At 44.2% G+C, this 26,120-nt stretch overlaps 1 protein-coding gene across 1 annotated transcript in view; it reads left to right on the top strand.

Annotated features, from left to right (window-relative positions):
* The window catches only part of pik3c2g (phosphatidylinositol-4-phosphate 3-kinase catalytic subunit type 2 gamma), a 52,864-nt gene extending 27,722 nt beyond the window's left edge, over positions 1–25,142 (top strand). Inside the window, exons 18-28 of the mRNA XM_031801922.1 lie at positions 1,034–1,170; positions 2,491–2,660; positions 6,120–6,276; positions 7,079–7,188; positions 15,363–15,537; positions 17,354–17,472; positions 17,607–17,703; positions 17,864–17,936; positions 18,361–18,440; positions 19,219–19,344; positions 23,095–25,142. Coding sequence (XP_031657782.1) covers positions 1,034–1,170; positions 2,491–2,660; positions 6,120–6,276; positions 7,079–7,188; positions 15,363–15,537; positions 17,354–17,472; positions 17,607–17,703; positions 17,864–17,936; positions 18,361–18,440; positions 19,219–19,344; positions 23,095–23,277 — 1,427 coding nt within the window. The 3' untranslated portion in view covers positions 23,278–25,142. The remainder of the gene's footprint in view (positions 1–1,033; positions 1,171–2,490; positions 2,661–6,119; positions 6,277–7,078; positions 7,189–15,362; positions 15,538–17,353; positions 17,473–17,606; positions 17,704–17,863; positions 17,937–18,360; positions 18,441–19,218; positions 19,345–23,094) is intronic.
* Positions 25,143–26,120: the final 978 nt, after the last annotated feature.

Genomic DNA, 26,120 nt, shown 5'->3' with positions numbered 1-26,120 from the left:
CCTCAGAGATCCTAGAATCTAACCAGACTTCCCTATATCATTAGGGGTGTAGTATATCCACTGTGTTCTTGGGGACCTTCAATGCTGCAGAAATGTTTTGGCACCCTTCCTCAGATCTGTACCTCAACACAATCCTGTATCGGACCTCATGGCTTGGTTTTTGCTCCGACATGCACTGTCAACTGTGGGACCTTGGAAACATGGAAACATGATACACCTGAGCTCAATTTCGAGTCTCATAGCAAAGGGTCTGAATACTTATGTAAATAATATATTTATGGTATTTATCTTTAATACGTTTGCAAAAATTGATAAACTGTTTGCTTTGTCATTATTTTACCTTTATTTAACTAGGCAAGTCAGTTAAGAACAAATTCTTATTTTCAATAACGGACTAGGAACAGTGGGTTAACTGCCTTGTTCAGGGGAACAGTGGGTTAACTGCCTTGTTCAGGGGCAGAACGACAGATTTATACTTTGTCAGATCGTGGATTCGATCTAGCAACCTTTCGGATACTGGCCCAACACTCTAACCACTAGGCTACCTGCCGCACCAATGGGGTATTGTGTGTAGATTGATGAGGAAAACATGTACTTTCATCCATTTTAGAATAAGTGAAGGGGTCTGAATACTTTCCAAATGCACTGTCTGTGTGCCTCTGTATTCAAATGTGTGTGTGTGTTTGTGTGTGTGTGTGTGTGTGCATGCCCTTCCCTGTGTATGTGTGTGTGTGTCTCCCTGTGTGTCTCCGTGTGTGTGTCTCCGTGTGTGTGTCTCCCTGTGTGTCTCCGTGTGTGTCTCCGTGTGTGTCTCCGTGTGTGTGTCTCCCTGTGTGTCTCCCTGTGTGTGTGTCTCCGTGTGTGTGTGTCTCCGTGTGTGTGTGTGTGTGTGTCTCGCTGTGTGTCTCCGTGTGTGTGTCTCCATGTGTGTGTCTCCCTGTGTGTCTCCGTGTGTGTGTCTCCGTGTGTGTCTCCGTGTGTGTGTCTCCGTGTGTGTGTCTCCGTGTGTGTCTCTGTGTGTGTGTGTGCGTAGGTCTGGTGGAGGTGGTGCCCGAGGCAGTGACCCTGGGTAAGATCCAGCAGGAGTGGGGTCTGGGTGGGGCGCTGAGAGAGGACACCCTGGAGAAGTGGTTCCACATGTGGAACAAGACTGAGGAGGATTATGAGGAGGTGAACATACATGTATCCTGCATGAACTAGTCTAGTGTATCTTGGGTAGCAGCTTGTGTCCTGATTGGTGGAGTGCTGCAGAGATGGCTGTCTTTCTGGAAGGTTCTCCCATCTCCACAGAGGAACTCTGGAGCTCTGTCAGAGTGACCATCGGGTTCTTGGTCACCTCCCTGACCCTTCTCCCCGATTACTCACTTCTCCACCTATTGCTCAGTTGTACTAGTCTAGTGTTTTAAGGAAGTGTATCTTGGGTAGCAGCTTGTGCCAAACCTTTGACCTTGCAGTTGTGGGGTCAGAGACAGTAAATATAAAATAATGTAACTGGTTTAAACTAAGATGCAGTAGATTTCCTCTGGATTTGGCCTCTATACTCCACATTCCTTTGAAAATAAAAATAAAAATAGTATATTATTGGACCAAAAACGTGACTCAAGAAGAACAACTTTCTATTGTCCATATTGATCTCTTTCCAAGGAATACATAAAAGTCTACTGTGTAACCTTATGACCACAGACAGAAGAGAGAATATTCTCCTGTATCTCCTACACTGTTATGTATTTCCTCCTGTGCTGACTGGTGTTGTTGTTGTTGTTGTTGTTGTTGTTGTCGTGATACAGACAGAAGAGAGAATATTCTCCTGTATCTCCTACACTGTTATGCATTTCCTCCTGTGCTGACTGGTGTTGTTGTTGTTGTTGTTGTCGTGATACAGACAGCTCTGCTACAGTAAGGGAAATAACCCTGCAGCAACAGGAAATGTGAATTATTATGTGGATTATAATTTATGGACATTTTTTTTTGTACGGGTTGATCTTTTTTTTTATATATATATATATTTATTACGACAAATAAAGTCGTAACTCCTACGGGAGTCGGTGTCCCTACATCGGGACGGTTGAGCTAACGTGCGCTAATGTGATTAGCATGACGTTGTAAGTAACAGCATACTTCCCAGGACATAGACATGTCTTACTGCACTGTCCAATTTACAGTAGCTATTACAGTGAAATAAATACCATGCTATTGTTTGAGGAGACAACAACAAAACACTTTTATATCACGGCAACTGGATTAATACATTCACCTCTGAAGGTAAATAATGTACTTACATTCAGTCATCTTGCTCTGATTTGTCATCCTGAAGGTTCCCAAATGTAGCATCGTTTTGTTTGATAAAATTGATTTTTAGAAGCCTTTTTAAATCTTGAATACACTACAAGGTTGCATTTCCTGCTGTGCAAGGAAAGTTCTCATCGACAAAAGAGTAATCAAATGAAGATCCTACATCTGTAGACGATTCTCCTGTATCTCCCCATCCAGGCTGTGATGAATTTCCTCCACTCCTGTGCTGGCTGGTGTGTAGCGACCTTCATCCTGGGTATCTGTGACCGCCACAACGACAACATCATGTTGAAACACAGCGGTCACATGTTCCACATCGACTTCGGCAAGATTATGGGCAATGCACAGAAGTTCGCCAGCATCAAAAGGCAAGTCCCAGAAGACACTATAACCATGACTGAAGTCCCCACCGCTGAATGACAAATCAACCCCTGTAGATCTGAAAGGAGTGGATATGTGTCAGCAGTGCGTAATGTCCTACCGGCTTCACCTTGCCTTCTGATAGGCTGGCTGGAATTTCCCCATATTTCTTACACCTATCCAATCCCTTCATATCTACTGGTGTGTGTATGGAGGAGGGACTTTAGATCTTTACAGGAGTACTTAAATAAAGGAGGTGCATTATATTTACTCCCCTGTGTGAGGAGGTGCATTATATTTACTCCCCTGTGTGAGGAGGTCCCATCTATTTACTCCCCTGTGTGAGGAGGGGCATTATATTTACTCCCCTGTGTGAGGAGGGGCATTATATTTACTCCCCTGTGTGAGGAGGGGCATTATATTTACTCTCCTGTGTGAGGAGGTGCATTATATTTACTCCCCTGTGTGAGGAGGTCCAATCTATTTACTCCCCTGTGTGAGGAGGTCCAATCTATTTACTCCCCTGTGTGAGGAGGGGCATTATATTTACTCCCCTGTGTGAGGAGGTGCATTATATTTACTCCCCTGTGTGAGGAGGTGCATTATATTTACTCCCCTGTGTGAGGAGGTCCAATCTATTTACTCCCCTGTGTGAGGAGGTCCAATCTATTTAATCCCCTGTGTGAGGAGGTCCAATCTATTTACTCCCCTGTGTGAGGAGGTCCAATCTATTTAATCCCCTGTGTGAGGAGGTGCATTATATTTAATCCCCTGTGTGAGGAGGTCCAATCTATTTAATCCCCTGTGTGAGGAGGTCCAATCTATTTAATCCCCTGTGTGAGGAGGTCCAATCTATTTACTCCCCTGTGTGAGGAGGTCCAATCTATTTACTCCGCTGTGTGAGGAGGTCCAATCTATTTACTCCCCTGTGTGATGAGGTCCAATCTATTTAATCCCCTGTGTGAGGAGGTCCAATCTATTAAATCCCCTGTGTGAGGAGGTCCAATCTATTTAATCCCCTGTGTGAGGAGGTCCAATCTATTTACTCCCCTGTGTGAGGAGATCCAATCTATTTAATCCCCTGTGTGAGGAGGTCCAATCTATTTAATCCCCTGTGTGAGGAGGTCCAATCTATTTACTCCCCTGCGTAAGGAGGTCCAATCTATTTACTCCCCTGTGTGAGGAGGTGCATAATATTTACTCCCCTGTATGATGAGGTGCATTATATTTACTCCCCTGTGTGAGGAGGTGCATTATATTTACTCCCCTGTGTGAGGAGGTCCAATCTATTTAATCCCCTGTGTGAGGAGGTCCAATCTATTTAATCCCCTGTGTGAGGAGGTCCAATCTATTAAATCCCCTGTGTGAGGAGGTCCAATCTATTTAATCCCCTGTGTGAGGAGGTCCAATCTATTTAATCCCCTGCGTGAGGAGGTCCAATCTATTTACTCCCCTGTGTGAGGATGTCCAATCTATTTAATCCCCTGTGTGAGGAGGTCCAATCTATTTAATCCCCTGTGTGAGGAGGTCCAATCTATTTACTCCCCTGTGTGAGGAGGTCCAATCTATTTAATCCCCTGTGTGAGGAGGTCCAATCTATTTACTCCCCTGTGTGAGGAGGTGCATAATATTTACTCCCCTGTATGAGGAGGTGCATTATATTTACTCCCCTGTGTGAGGAGGTGCATTATATTTACTCCCCTGTGTGAGGAGGTGCATTATATTTACTCCCCTGTGTGAGGAGGTGCATTATATTTACTCCCCTGTGTGAGGAGGGGAGTATATTATATATTCTTTTAAATATATTTTTTCAACATTAAATGCATTATGAAATAATGTCATTAAAATGATTGTAGAGCTTTTTAATGGAAATTCCAAAGACAAAAAAACATTGAAAATTTTCCACTGTCTCCGTCAGGTCCACATTGGGTAGAAAAATAGGAAATGACTCTGAAATAATCAAATGTTTCAATTGTGTATATTACTTCGTTTTTATTATTTTTCTTTCTGTAAAAGTAATCTCTGATCAGACAGTAGCAGTCAGCCAAACCATCTAACGTTATGTCTCTCCGTACTGTACTGTCTGTCGTCATCACCTCATCTCTGATCAGACAGTAGCAGTCAGCCAGACCATCTAACGTTATGTCTTTCTGTACTGTCTGTCGTCATCACCTCATCTCTGATCAGACAGTAGCAGTCAGCCAGACCATCTAACGTTATGTCTTTCTGTACTGTCTGTCGTCATCACCTCATCTCTGATCAGACAGTAGCAGTCAGCCAGACCATCTAACGTTATGTCTCTCCGTACTGTGCTGTCTGTCGTCATCCTATTTTGCCAGCCTGCCTAAATATGCTGCAGAGCTGTCTGACAACACAATTGTACATTTCACGTGAACTATCTCTGTCTCTCTCGTCATCGTGTTGTGTACATTCCTCTCTCATGCGGTCTGTGTGTATCTAACCTAACGTAGCGGGCGTAAACCTGTGTCTGTCCAGAGATAGTATATATAATGAGGAGATGCTCATGTCTATGCCCTAACAATGGGAGTCGTTGTCCCAAAGCCGGGAAGGCAGGCAACAAGTTTAGGTCCAATAAGACAATAGAAATGCATTGGGATTCTTTTGGACAAGATTCTGTCGAGAGTGAAACTTCTCGATTTTAGCCTCTTTATCTCTGACGTGTCCGAGATGGGGGGGGGGGGGGTGCAATGGATTATGGTCATCGTAGTGAATTAATGTTTCTGCTCTATGAACTATGTTGAATATTTGTTTAATGGAAACTACACCTCCCTTCAGCCCAGCGTCCCACATTGGTCTAGAGTTGATTTCTCTCGTGGATAATTTGATTTCTCTCTAGAGAAACGACACGTTGGGGCTCACAAAGAAATAAATAAATAAATGTAATTCAAGTAATTTAACCGATGTCGGTCGATTCGTTGTTTAATAACCCCCCAAAATGTAACTATTGTTACGGTTTTCTTCTATCTCCTCCTCTGACGAAGAGGTGTAGCAGGGATCGGACCAAAATGCAGCGTGGTTAATTAGATTCATGTTTAATAAAGAAAGAACTCGAACAGAACAAAAACGCAACACGAAAACCTAAACAGCCTAATCTGGTGCAAACTAACACAGAGACAGGAACAATCACCCACCAAACAATCAAAGAATATGGCTGCCTAAATATGGTTCCCAATCAGAGACCACGATAAACACCTGCCTCTGATTGAGAACCACTTCAGGCAACCATAGACTTTTCTAGAAAACCCCACTAACCACAATCCCAATACCTACAAAAAAAAACAAGACAAAACACACCACATAAATAACCCATGTCACACCCTGGCCTGACCAAAATAATAAAGAAAACACAAAATACTAAGACCAGGGCGTGACAACCAAGTGTTGGTCAATCGCTCAGCACTGCCAACTAAGGTATCTACTGACACCCCTCTTCTCTGTGATGGTAGGGACCGGACTCCATTCATCTTCACCTCAGAGATGCAACACTTCATCACCGGCGGGGGTCAGAAACCCCAGAGGTTTCATCGCTTCGTAGAGCTCTGCTGTGAAGCCTACAACAGCATCCGACGACGCACCGCCCTGGTGCTCAGCCTACTACAGCTGGTCAGTATACCTCTTAAGAACACCTTACGAAGCATTATGACAGGCTTATGACCACCCTGGTGCTCAGCCTACTGCAGCTGGTCAGTATACCTCTTAAGAACACCTTATGAAGCATTATGACAGGCTTATGACCACCCTGGTGCTCAGCCTACTGCAGCTGGTCAGTATACCTCTTAAGAACACCTTACGAAGCATTATGACAGGCTTATGACCACCCTGGTGCTCAGCCTACTGCAGCTGGTCAGTATACCTCTTAAGAACACCTTACGAAGCATTATGACAGGCTTATGACCACCCTGGTGCTCAGCCTACTGCAGCTGGTCAGTATACCTCTTAAGAACACCTTACGAAGCATTATGACATGCTTATGACCACCCTGGTGCTCAGCCTACTGCAGCTGGTCAGTATACCTCTTAAGAACACCTTACGAAGCATTATGACAGGCTTATGACCACCCTGGTGCTCAGCCTACTGCAGCTGGTCAGTATACCTCTTAAGAACACCTTACGAAGCATTATGACAGGCTTATGACCACCCTGGTGCTCCGCCTACTGCAGCTGGTCAGTATACCTCTTAAGAACACCTTACGAAGCATTATGACAGGCTTATGACCACCCTGGTGCTCAGCCTACTGCAGCTGGTCAGTATACCTGTAACTACTTACTAACTAACAAACTCCAATTCTACTTATGAAGAAAAAAAAAACTTAGTAACACTTTATGAAGCATTATGACATGCTTATGACATTGTCGTGAAGGTGTGTTACATTGTAGAATGATTAAATGCGTGCCTGTGGGTGTAGATGCTGGGTGCAGGTATGCCGGAGCTGAATGACATCCAGGACCTGCAGTATGTTCAGAACAACCTGAAACCTCAGGACTCTAAGATGGAGGCCACGTCCTACTTCACCAAGTAATATGACTCTGCCTCTCCTCTTTTCGTCTGGAAAACACACTCGTGCTGTTACTAATATTACAACGGACTCCTCTTTCCATCTCTCTCTCTCTCTCTGGCTTCTTTCCTTTTAGTGTCTGTATATAAACCTAAAAACTACAGGGTTTCTTTGCCAGTCCATCCATCCAGCCACTGCTACTCTCTATCCATCATATATACACAGTCACTTTAACCATATCTACATGTGCATACTACCTCAATCAGCCTGACTAACCGGTGTCTGTATGTAGCCTGGCTACTTTTATAGCCTCGCTACTGTATATAGTCTCTCTACTGTATATAGCCTCTCTACTGTATATAACCTCTCTACTGTATATAGCCTCTCTACTGTATATAGCCTCTCTACTGTATATAACCTCTCTACTGTATATAACCTCACTACTGTGTATAGCCTCTCTACTGTATATAGCCTCTCTACTGTATATAACCTCTCTACTGTATATAGCCTCTCTACTGTATATAGCCTCGCTACTGTATATAGCCTCACTACTGTCTATAGCCTCTCGACTGTATATAGCCTCTCTACTGTATATAGTCTCTCTACTGTATATAGTCTCTCTACTGTATATAGCCTCTCTACTGTATAAAGCCTCTCTACTGTATATAGCCTCTACTGTATATAGCTTCTCTACTGTATATAGTCTCTCTACTGTATATAGTCTCTCTACTGTATATAGCCTCTCTACTGTATAAAGCCTCTCTACTGTATATAGCCTCTCTACTGTATATAGCCTCTCTACTGTATATAGCCTCTCTACTGTATATAACCTCTCTACTGTATATAGCCTCTCTACTGTATAAAGCCTCTACTGTATATAGCCTCTCTACTGTATATAGTCTCTCTACTGTATATAGCCTCTCTACTGTATATAGCCTCTCTACTGTATATAGCCTCTCTACTGTATATAGCCTCTCTACTGTATATAGTCTCTACTGTATATAGCCTCTCTACTGTATATAGCCTCTCTACTGTATATAGCCTCTCTACTGTATATAGTCTCTACTGTATATAGCCTCTCTACTCTATATAGCCTCTCTACTGTATATAGCCCCTCTACTGTGTATAGCCTCTACTGTATATAGCCTCTCTACTGTATGTAGCCTATCTACTGTATATAGCCCCTCTACTGTATATAGCCTCTCTACTGTATATAGCCTCTCTACTGTATATAGCCCCTCTACTGTATATAGCCTCTCTACTGTATATAGCCTCTCTACTGTATATAGCCTCTCTACTGTATGTAGCCTCTCTACTGTATATAGCCTCTCTACTGTATATAGCCTCTCTACTGTATATAGCCTCTCTACTGTATGTAGCCTCTCTACTGTATGTAGCCTCTCTACTGTATATAGCCTCTCTACTGTATATAGCCTCTCTACTGTATGTAGCCTCTCTACTGTATATAGCCTCTCTACTGTATATAGCCTCTCTACTGTATATAGCCTCTCTACTGTATGTAGCCTCTCTACTGTATATAGCCTCTCTACTGTATATAGCCTCTCTACTGTATATAGCCTCTCTACTGTATATAGTCTCTCTACTGTATGTAGCCTCTCTACTGTCTATAGCCTCTCTACTGTATATAGTCTCTCTACTGTATATAGCCTCTCTACTGTCTATAGCCTCTCTACTGTATATAGCCTCTCTACTGTCTGTAGCCTCTCTACTGTCTATTGCCTCTCTACTGTATATAACCTCTCTACTGTATATAGCCTCTCTACTGTATATAGCCTCTCTACTGTCTATAGCCTCTCTACTGTATATAACCTCTCTACTGTATATAGCCTCTCTACTGTATATAGCCTCTCTACTGTCTATAACCTCTCTACTGTATATAGCCTCTCTACTGTATATAGCCTCACTACTGTGTATAGCCTCTCTACTGTATATAGCCTCTCTGCTGTATATAGCCTCTCTACTGTATATAGTCTCTCTACTGTATGTAGCCTCTCTACTGTCTATAGCCTCTCTACTGTATATAGTCTCTCTACTGTATATAGCCTCTCTACTGTATATAGCCTCTCTACTGTCTATAGCCTCTCTACTGTATATAGCCTCTCTACTGTATGTAGCCTCTCTACTGTATGTAGCCTCTCTACTGTCTATAACCTCTCTACTGTATATAGCCTCTCTACTGTATGTAGCCTCTCTACTGTCTATAACCTCTCTACTGTATATAGCCTCACTACTGTATATAGCCTCACTACTGTGTATAGCCTCTCTACTGTATATAGCCTCTCTACTGTATATAGCCTCTCTACTGTATATAGTCTCTCTACTGTATGTAGCCTCTCTACTGTCTATAGCCTCTCTACTGTATATAGCCTCTCTACTGTATGTAGCCTCTCTACTGTATGTAGCCTCTCTACTGTCTATAACCTCTCTACTGTATATAGCCTCTCTACTGTATATAGCCTCACTACTGTGTATAGCCTCTCTACTGTATATAGCCTCTCTACTGTATATAGCCTCTCTACTGTATATAGTCTCTCTACTGTATATAGCCTCTCTACTGTCTATAGCCTCTCTACTGTATATAGCCTCTCTACTGTATGTAGCCTCTCTACTGTCTATAGCCTCTCTACTGTCTATAGCCTCTCTACTGTATATAACCTCTCTACTGTATATAGCCTCTCTACTGTCTATAGCCTCTCTACTGTATATAACCTCTCTACTGTATATAGCCTCTCTACTGTATATAGCCTCTCTACTGTATATAACCTCTCTACTGTATATAGTCTCTCTACTGTATGTAGCCTCTCTACTGTCTGTAGCCTCTCTACTGTATATAGTCTCTCTACTGTATATAGCCTCTCTACTGTCTATAGCCTCTCTACTGTATATAGCCTCTCTACTGTATGTAGCCTCTACTGTATATAGCCTCTCTACTGTATATAGCCTCTCTACTGTATATAACCTCTCTACTGTATATAGCCTCTCTACTGTATATAGCCTCTCTACTGTCTATAGCCTCTCTACTGTATATAACCTCTCTACTGTATATAGCCTCTCTACTGTATATAGCCTCTCTACTGTCTATAACCTCTCTACTGTATATAGCCTCTCTACTGTATATAGCCTCACTACTGTGTATAGCCTCTCTACTGTATATAGCCTCTCTGCTGTATATAGCCTCTCTACTGTATATAGTCTCTCTACTGTATGTAGCCTCTCTACTGTCTATAGCCTCTCTACTGTATATAGTCTCTCTACTGTATATAGCCTCTCTACTGTATATAGCCTCTCTACTGTCTATAGCCTCTCTACTGTATATAGCCTCTCTACTGTATGTAGCCTCTCTACTGTATGTAGCCTCTCTACTGTCTATAACCTCTCTACTGTATATAGCCTCTCTACTGTATGTAGCCTCTCTACTGTCTATAACCTCTCTACTGTATATAGCCTCACTACTGTATATAGCCTCACTACTGTGTATAGCCTCTCTACTGTATATAGCCTCTCTACTGTATATAGCCTCTCTACTGTATATAGTCTCTCTACTGTATGTAGCCTCTCTACTGTCTATAGCCTCTCTACTGTATATAGCCTCTCTACTGTATGTAGCCTCTCTACTGTATGTAGCCTCTCTACTGTCTATAACCTCTCTACTGTATATAGCCTCTCTACTGTATATAGCCTCACTACTGTGTATAGCCTCTCTACTGTATATAGCCTCTCTACTGTATATAGCCTCTCTACTGTATATAGTCTCTCTACTGTATATAGCCTCTCTACTGTCTATAGCCTCTCTACTGTATATAGCCTCTCTACTGTATGTAGCCTCTCTACTGTCTATAGCCTCTCTACTGTCTATAGCCTCTCTACTGTATATAACCTCTCTACTGTATATAGCCTCTCTACTGTCTATAGCCTCTCTACTGTATATAACCTCTCTACTGTATATAGCCTCTCTACTGTATATAGCCTCTACTGTATATAACCTCTCTACTGTATATAGTCTCTCTACTGTATGTAGCCTCTCTACTGTCTGTAGCCTCTCTACTGTATATAGTCTCTCTACTGTATATAGCCTCTCTACTGTCTATAGCCTCTCTACTGTATATAGCCTCTCTACTGTATGTAGCCTCTACTGTATATAGCCTCTACTGTATATAGCCTCTCTACTGTATATAGCCTCTCTACTGTCTATAGCCTCTCTACTGTATATAACCTCTCTACTGTATATAGCCTCTCTACTGTATATAGCCTCTACTGTATATAACCTCTCTACTGTATATAGTCTCTCTACTGTATGTAGCCTCTCTACTGTCTGTAGCCTCTCTACTGTATATAGTCTCTCTACTGTATATAGCCTCTCTACTGTCTATAGCCTCTCTACTGTATATAGCCTCTCTACTGTATGTAGCCTCTACTGTATATAGCCTCTACTGTATATAGCCTCTCTACTGTATATAGCCTCTCTACTGTATATAGCCTCTCTACTGTATGTAGCCTCTCTACTGTATATAGCCTCTCTACTGTATATAGCCTCTCTACTGTATATAACCTCTCTACTGTATATAGCCTCTCTACTGTATGTAGCCTCTCTACTGTATATAGCCTCTCTACTGTATATAGCCTCTCTACTGTATATAGTCTCTCTACTGTATGTAGCCTCTCTACTGTCTATAGCCTCTCTAATGTATATAGTCTCTCTACTGTATATAGCCTCTCTACTGTCTATAGCCTCTCTACTGTATATAGCCTCTCTACTGTATGTAGCCTCTCTACTGTCTGTAGCCTCTCTACTGTCTATAGCCTCTCTACTGTATATAACCTCTCTACTGTATATAGCCTCTCTACTGTCTATAGCCTCTCTACTGTATATAACCTCTCTACTGTATATAGCCTCTCTACCGTATATAGCCTCTCTACTGTATATAACCTCTCTACTGTATATAGCCTCTCTACTGTATATAACCTCTCTACTGTATATAGCCTCTCTACTGTATATAGCCTCTCTACTGTATATAGCCTCTCTACTGTATATAGCCTCGCTACTGTATATAGTCTCTCTACTGTATATAGTCTCTCTACTGTATATAGTCTCTCTACTGTATATAGCCTCTCTACTGTATATAGCCTCTCTACTGTATATAGCCTCTCTACTATATATAACCTCTCTACTGTATATAGCCTCTCTACTGTATATAGCCTCGCTACTGTATATAGTCTCTCTACTGTATATAGTCTCTCTACTGTATATAGCCTCTCTACTGTATATAGCCTCGCTACTGTATATAGCCTCGCTACTGTATATAGCCTCGCTACTGTATATAGTCTCTCTACTGTATATAATCTCTCTACTGTATATAGCCTCTCTACTGTATATAGTCCCTCTACTGTATATAGCCCCTCTACTGTATATAGCCTCTCTACTGTATATAGCCTCTCTACTGTATATAGCCTCTCTACTGTATATAGCCCCTCTACTGTATATAGCCCCTCTACTGTATATAGTCCCTCTACTGTATCTAGCCTCTCTACTGTATATAACCTCTCTACTGTATATAGCCTCTCTACTGTATATAGCCTCACTACTGTATATAGCCTCTCTACTGTATATAGCCTCTCTACTGTATATAGCCTCTCTACTGTATATAGCCTCTCTACTGTATATAGCCTCTCTACTGTATATAGTCTCTCTACTGTATATAACCTCTCTACTGTATATAGCCTCTCTACTGTATATAGCCTCTCTACTGTATATAGCCTCTCTACTGTATATAGCCCCTCTACTGTATATAGTCCCTCTACTGTGTATAGCCTCTCTACTGTGTATAGCCTCTCTACTGTATATAGCCCCTCTACTGTATATAGTCCCTCTACTGTGTATAGCCTCTCTACTGTATATAGCCTCTCTACTGTATATAGCCCCTCTACTGTATATAGTCCCTCTACTGTGTATAGCCTCTCTACTGTGTATAGCCTCTCTACTGTATATAGCCTCTCTACTGTATATAACCTCTCTACTGTATATAGTCTCTCTACTGTATATAGCCTCTCTACTGTATATAGCCTCTCTACTGTATATAGCCTCTCTACTGTATATAGCCTCTCTACCGTATATAACCTCTCTACCGTATATAGCCTCTCTACTGTATATAACCTCTCTACTGTATATAGCCTCTCTACTGTATATAGCCTCTCTACTGTATATAGCCTCTCTACTGTATATAGCCTCGCTACTGTATATAGTCTCTCTACTGTATATAGTCTCTCTACTGTATATAGCCTCTCTACTGTATATAGTCTCTCTACTGTATATAGCCCCTCTACTGTATATAGTCCCTCTACTGTGTATAGCCTCTCTACTGTGTATAGCCTCTCTACTGTATATAGCCCCTCTACTGTATATAGTCCCTCTACTGTGTATAGCCTCTCTACTGTATATAGCCTCTCTACTGTATATAGCCCCTCTACTGTATATAGCCCCTCTACTGTATATAGTCCCTCTACTGTGTATAGCCTCTCTACTGTATATAGCCTCTCTACTGTATATAACCTCTCTACTGTATATAGTCTCTCTACTGTATATAACCTCTCTACTGTATATAGTCCCTCTACTGTGTATAGCCTCTCTACTGTGTATAGCCTCTCTACTGTATATAGCCTCTCTACTGTATATAGCCTCTCTACTGTATATAGCCTCTCTACTGTATATAGTCTCTCTACTGTATATAACCTCTCTACTGTATATAGCCTCTCTACTGTATATAGTCTCTCTACTGTATATAGCCTCTCTACTGTATATAGCCTCTCTACTGTATATAGTCTCTCTACTGTATATAGCCCCTCTACTGTATATAGTCCCTCTACTGTGTATAGCCTCTCTACTGTGGATAGCCTCTCTACTGTATATAGCCCCTCTACTGTATATAGTCCCTCTACTGTGTATAGCCTCTCTACTGTATATAGCCTCTCTACTGTATATAGCCCCTCTACTGTATATAGTCCCTCTACTGTGTATAGCCTCTCTACTGTGTATAGCCTCTCTACTGTATATAGCCTCTCTACTGTATATAACCTCTCTACTGTATATCTTCTCTCTACTGTATATAGCCTCTCTACTGTATATAGCCTCTCTACTGTATATAGCCTCTCTACTGTATATAGCCTCTCTACTGTATATAACCTCTCTACCGTATATAGCCTCTCTACTGTATATAACCTCTCTACTGTATATAGCCTCTCTACTGTATATAGCCTCTCTACTGTATATAGCCTCTCTACTGTATATAGCCTCGCTACTGTATATAGTCTCTCTACTGTATATAGTCTCTCTACTGTATATAGCCTCTCTACTGTATATAGCCTCTCTACTGTATATAGTCTCTCTACTGTATATAGCCTCTCTACTGTATATAACCTCTCTACTGTATATATCCTCTCTACTGTATATAGCCTCTCTACTGTATATAGCCTCTCTACTGTATATAGCCTCTCTACTGTATATAGTCTCTCTACTGTATATAACCTCTCTACTGTATATAGCCTCTCTACTGTATATAGTCTCTCTACTGTATATAGCCTCTCTACTGTATATAGCCTCTCTACTGTATATAGTCTCTCTACTGTATATAGCCCCTCTACTGTATATAGTCCCTCTACTGTGTATAGCCTCTCTACTGTGTATAGCCTCTCTACTGTATATAGCCCCTCTACTGTATATAGTCCCTCTACTGTGTATAGCCTCTCTACTGTATATAGCCTCTCTACTGTATATAGCCCCTCTACTGTATATAGTCCCTCTACTGTGTATAGCCTCTCTACTGTATATAGCCTCTCTACTGTATATAACCTCTCTACTGTATATAGTCTCTCTACTGTATATAACCTCTCTACTGTATATAGTCCCTCTACTGTGTATAGCCTCTCTACTGTGTATAGCCTCTCTACTGTATATAGCCTCTCTACTGTATATAGCCTCTCTACTGTGTATAGCCTCTCTACTGTGTATAGCCTCTCTACTGTTATTTTTCACTGTCTTTTTACTGTTGTTTTATTTCTTTACTTACCTATTGTTCACTGAATACCTTTTTTGCACTATTGGTTAGAGCCTGTAAGTAAGCGTTTCACTGTTGTGTTCGGCGCACGTGACAAATAAAGGATTTGTACTTCCGTCTTGCAGGAAGATCAAGGAGAGCATGGGCAGTTTCCCAGTCAAGCTCAACTTCCTGATCCACACCATGGTCCAGTCCTCTGGGAAGAAGCTGGCGCCACCCAGCCCTTCTCAGAACACCTCCCCCAACACCAACATCCAGGAAGCTGTCATACAGAAGTACACTGTGAAGGGCAAGGATGTGGTGAGTGTCTCTGCCCCCAGTGAAGGACAAGGATGTGGTGAGTGTCTCTGCCCCCCGTGAAGGGCAAGGATGTGGTGAGTGAAGGACAAGGATGTCCCCCCCCTGAGCAATGTGGTGGAATTGGTAGCTCCATCTTGTCCTCTGATAGGCCAGGTGAAAATTGTTGCCGTATCGTTTAAGGCGTCTGCGTTCTTCCCAGACGAAACCGTTTCAGAACAGTTGGTGTATTTTATATGATGGTGACGTTTTAGTTTGTTTTGGACTTTTTTCCCCGACTGTTCAAACCACATATTTTGTCAAGACAAACCACATATTTTGTCAAGGCAAACCACATATTTTGTCAAGGCAAACCACATATTTTGTCAAGGCAAACCACATATTTTGTCAAGGCAAACCACATATTTTGGCAAGGCAAACCACATATTTTGTCAAGGCAAACTCGAAGTCTACGCCCCTTCGTCAGTGATTGGTCAACATTAGGGATTCTTCCATAAAGTCTTTGTTGTCATTCGACGAGAGACAAACATCTTAGTTAGGTGTGACATTTCTTGAGTTGAGTTATCTTAGATTGATTCTGACTATTTTATGGAACTGAACACTGGCTACGGTGTCTCAAAATGGACAAACAAGACGATTGCTGACTCCTTTACACCTCAGATACACAGCCTTTCCCTCATTGGGCCTAACTGCTATGGCCATTTTAAGCTGTCAATTTAAACGTGACTTTATAAACACTTAGGCCTATGCCATGTGCTAAACTCTCAACTAGATGATGAAATGCCATAGAAACAGCAAGTTTACACATATTAGTATTGAGAGAAATGGCAGACTGCTGACTGAGTGTGACTACATCTAGCTATCTATTATAAAGACAGATGGGATATACTAGCCAGTCTCTTTCCAGAGATACCCTCTCCCACTCTCCACTCTCTCCCACTCTCTACCTCTCCCACTCTCTCCCACTCTCTACCTCTCCCACTCTCTACCTCTCCCACTCTCTACCTCTCCACCCTCTACCTCTCCCACTCTCTACCTCTCCACCCTCTCCCACTCTCTACCTCTCCACCCTCTCCCACTCTCTACCTCTCCACCCTCTCCCACTCTCTCCCACTCTCTACCCTCTCCCACTCTCTACCTCTTCCACTCTCTACCTCTCCACCCTCTCCCACTCTCTACCTCTCCCACTCTCCACCTCTCTACCTCTCCCACTCTCCACCTCTCTACCCTCTCCCACTCTCTACCTCTCCCACTCTCTACCTCTTCCACTCTCTACCTCTCCCCCTCCCACTCTCTACCTCTCCCACTCTCCACCATTTCCCACTCTCCACCCTCTCCCACTCTCAACCCTCTCCACCCCTCTGTTATAAAGACAGACTGGATATACTAGCCAGGCTGTTTCCAGAGACACCCTCTCCCCCTCTCTGTCTGGTGGGTAGGAGATGGGTTGTCTGTCTGGTGGGTAGGAGATGGGTTGTCTGTCTGGTGGGTAGGAGATGGGTTGTCCGTCTACGTGGAACCCAAAAGTGTTATACCTGGAACCAAAACAAATTATACCTGGAACCATAAAGGGTGCTAATATCAGGACAGCCCAATAACCTTTTTTCTAAAAGTGTAGTATGTTCATGCAGTGACTCCTAAAATCCCTTTCACAAGTGTAATTACGAGGGAGATAACGTGATAATGATACGATATGTGATAAATGTGCGATTTTTACTAAGATAATTACTTCTGTCAATGTCAAAGTGCTCCTGGGGCAGTTTAAAGTGTATACTTCATTGTGTCTCCCGGGAAGACTTTTGACGATGTGTAATTTCAGACTTACGAGTTGAGGGTGACCATTGAAGACGGCTATCTGATCAGCGAGAAGACGTTCGGTCAGTTTGAGCTGATCCACAAAGAGCTGAAGAAACACTTCATAGAGTCTACGCTTCCACAGTGAGTCTGAGCTACTATACTGTTGAATTACACCGTCTACTCGCTCCTTGACACACATAGGTGCCATTTAATGTGACATACCTTCATTCAAATTGAATTCCTATTTATTCATGCTCTTTTCATTATTGGGTTAGATTCCCCAAATGGTTCAAGATGTCGTTCACTCCAGGCAGAAAAATGTCCCTGCTGAATAAGTATCTGAAGGAACTGTTCGAAGGACCATGTAAAGGCGTACGTTCTAGTCCTCCTTCTCCTCTTCTTCCTCCTCTTCTTCTTCGTCTTTATCTTCTTATTCTAGTCACGGAATAGGCTGTCATTGTTTGATCTCTACAGTTCGAATCCCATGATCTGGACCTGTGGTCTAAAGCATATTTAACTGTGCCATCTACAGAATGAGTATGTGTGCTGTTTGTTTCTGGATGGACCCAAGACCAGGACTCCCAACTCTGTGAAATCAGACAGAGGTAATGTCCTGTTTCTTTACGCACCACTCCTTTACGAGCGGCAGGTAGTCTAGCATTGAGCCAGTAACCAGTAACCAAAAGATTGCTGGTTCGGATCCCCGGGCCGACTAATTGAAAGATCTGCCGATGTGCCTTTGAGCAAGGCACGCAACCCTAATTGCTCCTATAAGTCACTCTAGAGAAGAGCGAATGCTAAATGATTCAAATGTAAAATGTTACTCTTCTTTATGTTTGAAATCTACTAATTGATTACCTAAAATGATAGGGTAACATCATTTTGCAAGGGTTTGGGGTGGGGGGCTGTGTGTTCAATGAGGAAGTTTCTGGACAATATTTCTGTCCATTTAGGCTGGGGAACCTTTTTGTCTCAAGAGCACCCCTAGAGGAAAATGTTATGTATCGTATCTTATCTATTGTGTTGCAGACGGTGGACCCCAGATTCAACTCTACATTTCCTACAACGACCACAAGCTCTCTGTCCTGGTCAAACACCTCAAGAACATTGTGAGTCGTGTTCTTTACTTCTTCTTCCTCTTCATCTTCTTCTTTATCTTCTTCTCCTTCTTTATCTTCTTCTTCTTCTCCTTCTTTATCTTCTTCTCCTTCTTTATCTTCTTCTCCTTCTTTATCTTCTTCTCCTTCTTTATCTTCTTCTCCTTCTTTATCTTCTTCTTCTTCTCCTTCTTTATCTTCTTCTCCTTCTTTATCTTCTTCTCCTTCTTATCTTCTTCTCCTTCTTTATCTTCTTCTCCTTCTTATCTTCTTCTTCTCCTTCTTTATCTTCTTCTCCTTCTTTATCTTCTTCTTCTTCTCCTTCTCCTTCTTTATCTTCTTCTCCTTCTTTATCTTCTTCTTCATCTTCTTCTTTATCTTCTTCTTCTTCTCCTTCTCCTTCTTCATCTTCTTCTTTATCTTCTTCTCCTTCTTTATCTTCTTCTTCTTCTCCTTCTTTATCTTCTTCTCCTTCTTTATCTTCTTCTTCTTCTCCTTCTCCTTCTTTATCTTCTTCTCCTTCTTTATCTTCTTCTTCATCTTCTTCTTTATCTTCCTCTTCATCTTTATCTTCTTCTCCTTCTTTTTCTTCTTCTCCTCCTTTATCTTCTTCTTCATCTTCTTCTTTATCTTCCTCTTCATCTTTATCTTCTTCTCCTTCTTTATCTTCTTCTCCTTCTTCATCTTTTTCTTCTTCTCCTTCTCCATCTTCTTCTCCTCCTTTATCTTCTTCTTCTTCTTCTTCTTCACCACTAACTGTTGTACTTGTCTCTCTGCTCCAATACATCAGAAGTTGGCCAATGGTTCGTGTCCAGATGCCTATGTGGTCACCAGGCTGAAGCCAGACCCCCTCAAAAGATCCAAGAGGAAGACCAAGGTGGTCCGTAACAACCACAACCCTACCTTCAATGAACTGGTACATAATTATTTATTTTACCTTTCTTTAACTAGGCAAATCAGTTAAGAACAAATTCTTATTTTTACCATGATGGCCAAACCCGGACGATGCTGGACCAATTGTGCACCGCCCTATGGGACTCCCGATCACGGCCGGGGTTGTGATACAGCCCGGGATCGAACCAGGGTCTGTAGGGTCTTGGACCGCAGTGCCACACATAAAGTTAGGTTTCCTTGTTGAGAAACTCCAAATGTATGTATGCCCGTAAGAAAAGGGGAGAAGGAATATTCAACTGTCACTTTAGCAGTGTGAGCAGCACTTTATCTAAAATTATGCCTCAACATGGCTTCAATTATGAAACAGTCAAACATACTTCAGTCTGATGTTTTCAATAGCTAGAATTGCAGCCTCTGTTTTGAGTTATTTATAACAATAGGCCTGCTGTGGACTGTTCTCATTAAGCAATACAAGGCTTGTAGACTGGGGAGCCATGGGGCAGAGTATATGGGCTTCATCACATCAATCATGTAGACACTGTGGGAGTGTAGACACTGGGAGTGTAGACACTGGGAGTGTAGACAGTTTGGGAGTGTAGACACTGGGAGTGTAGACACTGGGAGTGTAGACACTGTGGGAGTGTAGACACTGGGAGTGTAGACACTGGGAGTGTAGACACTGGGAGTGTAGACACTGTGGGAGTGTAGACACTGGGAGTGTAGACACTGAGAGTGTAGACACTGGGAGTGTAGACACTGTGGGAGTGTAGACACTGGGAGTGTAGACACTGGGAGTGTAGACACTGTGGGAGTGTAGACACTGGGAGTGTAGACACTGTGGGAGTGTAAACACTGTGGGAGTGTAGACACTGTGGGAGTGTAGACACTGTGGGAGTGTAGACACTGGGGGAGTGTAGACACTGTGGGAGTGTAGACACTGGAGTGTAAACACTGTGGGAGTGTAGACACTGTGGGAGTGTAGACACTGGGAGTGTAGACACTGTGGGAGTGTAGACACAGTAGGAGTGTAGACACTGGGAGTGTAGACACTGTGGGAGTGTAGACACTGTGGGAGTGTAGACACTGGGAGTGTAGACACTGACTGGGAGTGTAGACACTGTGGGAGTGTAGACACTGGGAGTGTAGACACTGACTGGGAGTGTAGACACTGTGGGAGTGTAGACACTGTGGGAGTGTAGACACTGGGAGTGTAGACACTGACTGGGAGTGTAGACACTGGGAGTGTAGACACTGGGAGTGTAGACACTGTGGGAGTGTAGACACTGGGAGTGTAGACACTGGGAGTGTAGACACTGTGGGAGTGTAGACACTGGGAGTGTAGACACTGTGGGAGTGTAGACACTGGGAGTGTAGACACTGGGAGTGTAGACACTGTGGGAGTGTAGACACAGTAGGAGTGTAGACACTGGGAGTGTAGACACTGTGGGAGTGTAGACACTGTGGGAGTGTAGACACTGGGAGTGTAGACACTGACTGGGAGTGTAGACACTGTGGGAGTGTAGACACTGGGAGTGTAGACACTGACTGGGAGTGTAGACACTGTGGGAGTGTAGACACTGTGGGAGTGTAGACACTGGGAGTGTAGACACTGACTGGGAGTGTAGACACTGGGAGTGTAGACACTGGGAGTGTAGACACTGTGGGAGTGTAGACACTGGGAGTGTAGACACTGTGGGAGTGTAGACACTGGGAGTGTAGACACTGTGGGAGTGTAGACACTGGGAGTGTAGACACTGGGAGTGTAGACACTGTGGGAGTGTAGACACTGGGAGTGTAGACACTGTGGGAGTGTAGACACTGGGAGTGTAGACACTGGGTGTGTAGACACTGTGGGAGTGTAGACACTGGGAGTGTAGACACTGTGGGAGTGTAGACACTGGGAGTGTAGACACTGTGGGAGTATAGACACTGGGAGTGTAAACACTGTGGGAGTGTAGACACTGTGGGAGTGTAGACACTGGGAGTGTAGACACAGTGGGAGTGTAGACACTGGGAGTGTAGACACTGGGAGTGTAGACACAGTGGGAGTGTAGACACTGGGAGTGTAAACACTGTGGGAGTGTAGACACTGTGGGAGTGTAGACACTGGGAGTGTAGACACTGTGGGAGTGTAGACACTGTGGGAGTGTAGACACTGTGGGAGTGTAAACACTGTGGGAGTGTAGACACTGTGGGAGTGTAGACACTGGGAGTGTAAACACTGTGGGAGTGTAGACACTGGGAGTGTAGACACTGTGGGAGTGTAGACACTGTGGGAGTGTAGACACTGGGAGTGTAAACACTGTGGGAGTGTAGACACTGGGAGTGTAGACACTGTGGGAGTGTAGACACTGTGGGAGTGTAGACACTGGGAGTGTAAACACTGTGGGAGTGTAGACACTGTGGGAGTGTAGACACTGTGGGAGTGTAGACACTGGGAGTGTAAACACTGTGGGAGTGTAGACACTGGGAGTGTAGACACTGGGAGTGTAGACACTGGGAGTGTAGACACTGTGGGAGTATAGACACTGGGAGTGTAAACACTGTGGGAGTGTAGACACTGTGGGAGTGTAGACACTGGGAGTGTAGACACAGTGGGAGTGTAGACACTGGGAGTGTAGACACAGTGGGAGTGTAGACACTGGGAGTGTAAACACTGTGGGAGTGTAGACACTGTGGGAGTGTAGACACTGGGAGTGTAGACACTGTGGGAGTGTAGACACTGTGGGAGTGTAGACACTGTGGGAGTGTAGACACTGTGGGAGTGTAAACACTGTGGGAGTGTAGACACTGTGGGAGTGTAGACACTGGGAGTGTAAACACTGTGGGAGTGTAGACACTGGGAGTGTAGACACTGTGGGAGTGTAGACACTGTGGGAGTGTAGACACTGGGAGTGTAAACACTGTGGGAGTGTAGACACTGTGGGAGTGTAGACACTGTGGGAGTGTAGACACTGGGAGTGTAAACACTGTGGGAGTGTAGACACTGTGGGAGTGTAGACACTGTGGGAGTGTAGACACTGTGGGAGTGTAGACACTGGGAGTGTAAACACTGTGGGAGTGTAGACACTGGGAGTGTAGACACTGGGAGTGTAGACACTGTGGGAGTATAGACACTGGGAGTGTAAACACTGTGGGAGTGTAGACACTGTGGGAGTGTAGACACTGGGAGTGTAGACACAGTGGGAGTGTAGACACTGTGGGAGTATAGACACTGGGAGTGTAAACACTGTGGGAGTGTAGACACAGTGGGAGTGTAGACACTGGGAGTGTAGACACAGTGGGAGTGTAGACACTGTGGGAGTGTAGACACTGGGAGTGTAGACACAGTGGGAGTGTAGACACTGGGAGTGTAGACACTGTGGGAGTGTAGACACTGGGAGTGTAGACACAGTGGGAGTGTAGACACAGTGGGAGTGTAGACACTGGGAGTGTAGACACAGTGGGAGTGTAGACACAGTGGGAGTGTAGACACTGGGAGTGTAGACACTGGGAGTGTAGACACAGTGGGAGTGTAGACACTGTGGGAGTGTAGACACTGTGGGAGTGTAGACACAGTGGGAGTGTAGACACTGGGAGTGTAGACACAGTGGGAGTGTAGACACTGTGGTGCAGATGAAAGTAAGTCGTTTGTGGTCAGTATGGCCAGACATTCCCTGTGCTGCATTTCTAATCTATCTCTGACCTATTGCTAAAAGCAAAAAAGATACATTTAAAATATTTAAAAGTAAAAATGAATAACAAAGTGTTGTTCTTCTCCGTCTGTCTGTAGATAGAGTACCGTGACCTGTCGTCCGTGCAAGACCGCGAGTTAGAGGTGACAGTGAAGTGCAGGAGGGTCTTTGTGGCCTCAGCCAACGTCAGACTGGAACAGAACAACATGGACAAAGAGGAGTGGTTCCTACTGGACAATCGGGTGCCTAGTGCCTTTTTATTAGGGCGCATCGCAGCATAACTTTTTTACAACGTTGCACAGTGGTTCCTACTGGGAAATCTGATGCCTAGTGCGGAAACCCGAAGATGAGCGTTTCTTATTGGACAAAATCCAAGTAGCACTGTCTCTCCCTGTTTCACTCAGTTTGAAAAACGTTTGGGAAAGAGAAAAAAAAAGAAGCGTCTTTCATTGGGCAAGAACAGGTAGTACCTCATTCCGTTTCAAAATGTTTTCTCCCTACTGAACACCATTCTGGAGAGGTGATGTGATGCCAGCCTACCACCAATAGATGGCAGTGTTGTACAGGAACCTCCATGGAGCGTGGAAGGATTTGTTATCCTGAGAACTTGTCTGTTCTATTGGCACTGATCTGGGATCTTTTTAACAATCCTCATCTAATCCAGAACTCTACCATGAGGGAAGTAAAAACTCAACCCTAGAGATCAGCATCTAAGGAGATTTCTACAACGGGTTGGTCAAAACAAGCATTGTGATTGGTTAAGACATGTTCTAAGCCATACTAAGAAACCTGTTTAGCACAGGCACATCTACGATGCAAAAATGGGCATCTTGGTTTCCTGCTTAATCTGAGAAACCTTTCAGCATCCATTTCCGTTGAGGGATGAAATAGTAGCTTACGAATACATTTATCAAAATTATGTTTTTAATTGAATTGGTAACCCGTTGTAGAAAAGCAATTGCACACTCGAGGTTGTGCAAAACAACTTGTTTTAGCATGCCTTCTCATGTGCAACTACATATACATATAGACGAGTCAACACCCTGCTCCTTCATATAGATGAGTCAATGTCCTGCTCCTTCATATAGATGAGTCAACATCCTGCTCCTTCATATAGACGAGTCAACATCCTGCTCCTTCATATAGATGAGTCAACACCCTGCTCCTTCATATAGATGAGTCAACATCCTGCTCCTTCATATAGATGAGTCAACATCCTGCTCCTTCATATAGACGAGTCAACACCCTGCTCCTTCATATAGATGAGTCAACATCCTGCTCCTTCATATAGATGAGTCAACATCCTCCTCCTTCATATAGACGAGTCAACATCCTGCTCCTTCATATAGATGAGTCAACATCCTGCTCCTTCATATAGATGAGTCAACACCCTGCTCCTTCATATAGATGAGTCAACATCCTGCTCCTTCATATAGATGAGTCAACATCCTGCTCCTTCATATAGACGAGTCAACACCCTGCTCCTTCATATAGACGAGTCAACACCCTGCTCCTTCATATAGATGAGTCAATGTCCTACTCCTTCATATAGACGAGTCAACACCCTAAACACGCTACTAGTGTTTAGATTCGAAGAATGGAATGTTACAAGGGACTAAGGCTAGCAGGGAGACTCTAGTCTGATTCTGGACACTAGATTTAGAATCTATTCTCTACACTGCATCTTCCTTGTCTTTTTATATCTCAATGTGAACAAAATGAAGGAAATGTATGTTTTGAAAATGTGTAATTAATTGTATCCATTATTTAACTCATAATTGACTATTTGTTATGTGTGTAGATCATTTGTTGTAAAATGTCATATTGTTTATACTGTGACTCCTATCGCATGTCTTAATGGCCTGATTGTGTTAGTACAGTGATAGATGAGAGCGTGTGGCTGGCTCCCTCCCTCCCGTCCCCAGCTCAGCCCTAGTCTCATCTCCAGCTCAGTCCTAGTCCCAGCCCAAGTCCCATCCCCAGCTCAGTCCTAGTCCCATCCCCAGCCCTAGTCCCATCCCCAGCCCTAGTCCCATCCCCAGTCCTAGTCCCATCCCCAGCTCAGCCCTAGTCCCATCCCCAGTCCTAGTCCCATCCCCAGCTCAGTCACATCCCCAGTCCTAGTCCCATCCCCAGTCCTAGTCCCATCCCCAGCTCAGTCCCATCCCCATCCCCAGTCCTAGTCCCAGCCCTAGTCCCATCCCCAGTCCTAGTCCCATCCCCAGCTCAGTCCCATCCCCAGCTCTAGTCCCATCCCCAGTCCTAGTCCCATCCCCAGTCCTAGTCCCATCCCGAGCTCAGTCCCAGCCCTAGTCCCATCCCCAGCCCCAGTCCCATCCCCAACCCAGCCCTAGTCCCATCCCCAGCCTTAGTCCCAGCCCTAGTCCCATCCCCAGCCCTAGTCCCAGCCCTAGTCCCATCCCCAGCCCTAGTCCCATCCCCAGCCCTAGTCCCATCCCCAGTCCCAGCCCTAGTCCCATCCCCAGCTCAGTCCTAGTCCCATCCCCAGCTCAGTCCTAGTCCCATCACCAGCCCTAGTCCCAGCCCTAGTCCCAGCCCTAGTCCCATCCCCAGCCCTAGTCCCATCCCCAGCTCAGTCCTAGTCCCATCCCCAGCTCAGTCCTAGCCCCAGCCCTAGTCCCATCCCCAGCTCAGCCCTAGTCCCATCCCCAGCTCAGCCCTAGTCCCATCCCCAGCTCAGCCCTAGTCCCATCCCCAGCTCAGTCCTAGTCTCATCCCCAGTCCTAGTCCCATCCTCAGCCCTAGTCCCATCCCCAGCCCTAGTCCCATCCCCAGTCCTAGTCCCAGCCCTAGTCCCATCCCCAGCTCAGTCCTAGTCCCATCCCCAGTCCTAGTCCCATCCTCAGCCCTAGTCCCATCCTCAGCCCTAGTCCCATCCCCAGCCCTAGTCCCATCCCTAGTCCCAGCCCTAGTCCCATCCCCAGTCCTAGTCCCATCCCCAGCTCAGCCCTAGTCCCATCCCCAGCTCAGCCCTAGTCCCATCCCCAGCCCTAGTCCCATCCCCAGCTCAGCCCCTATTAATGTCATTAGTCTGAGTCATACGTATGAATGTATTGATTAGATGCAGAGATGGGATGCAGGGATCCATTGAAGAGATTTACCA

This window comes from Oncorhynchus kisutch, linkage group LG22 (assembly GCF_002021735.2).
Source record: "Oncorhynchus kisutch isolate 150728-3 linkage group LG22, Okis_V2, whole genome shotgun sequence".
Classification (NCBI taxonomy): domain Eukaryota; kingdom Metazoa; phylum Chordata; class Actinopteri; order Salmoniformes; family Salmonidae; genus Oncorhynchus; species Oncorhynchus kisutch.
The sequence above is the reverse complement of the archived record's forward strand: the minus strand, read 5'-3'. Positions and strand labels throughout refer to the sequence as shown.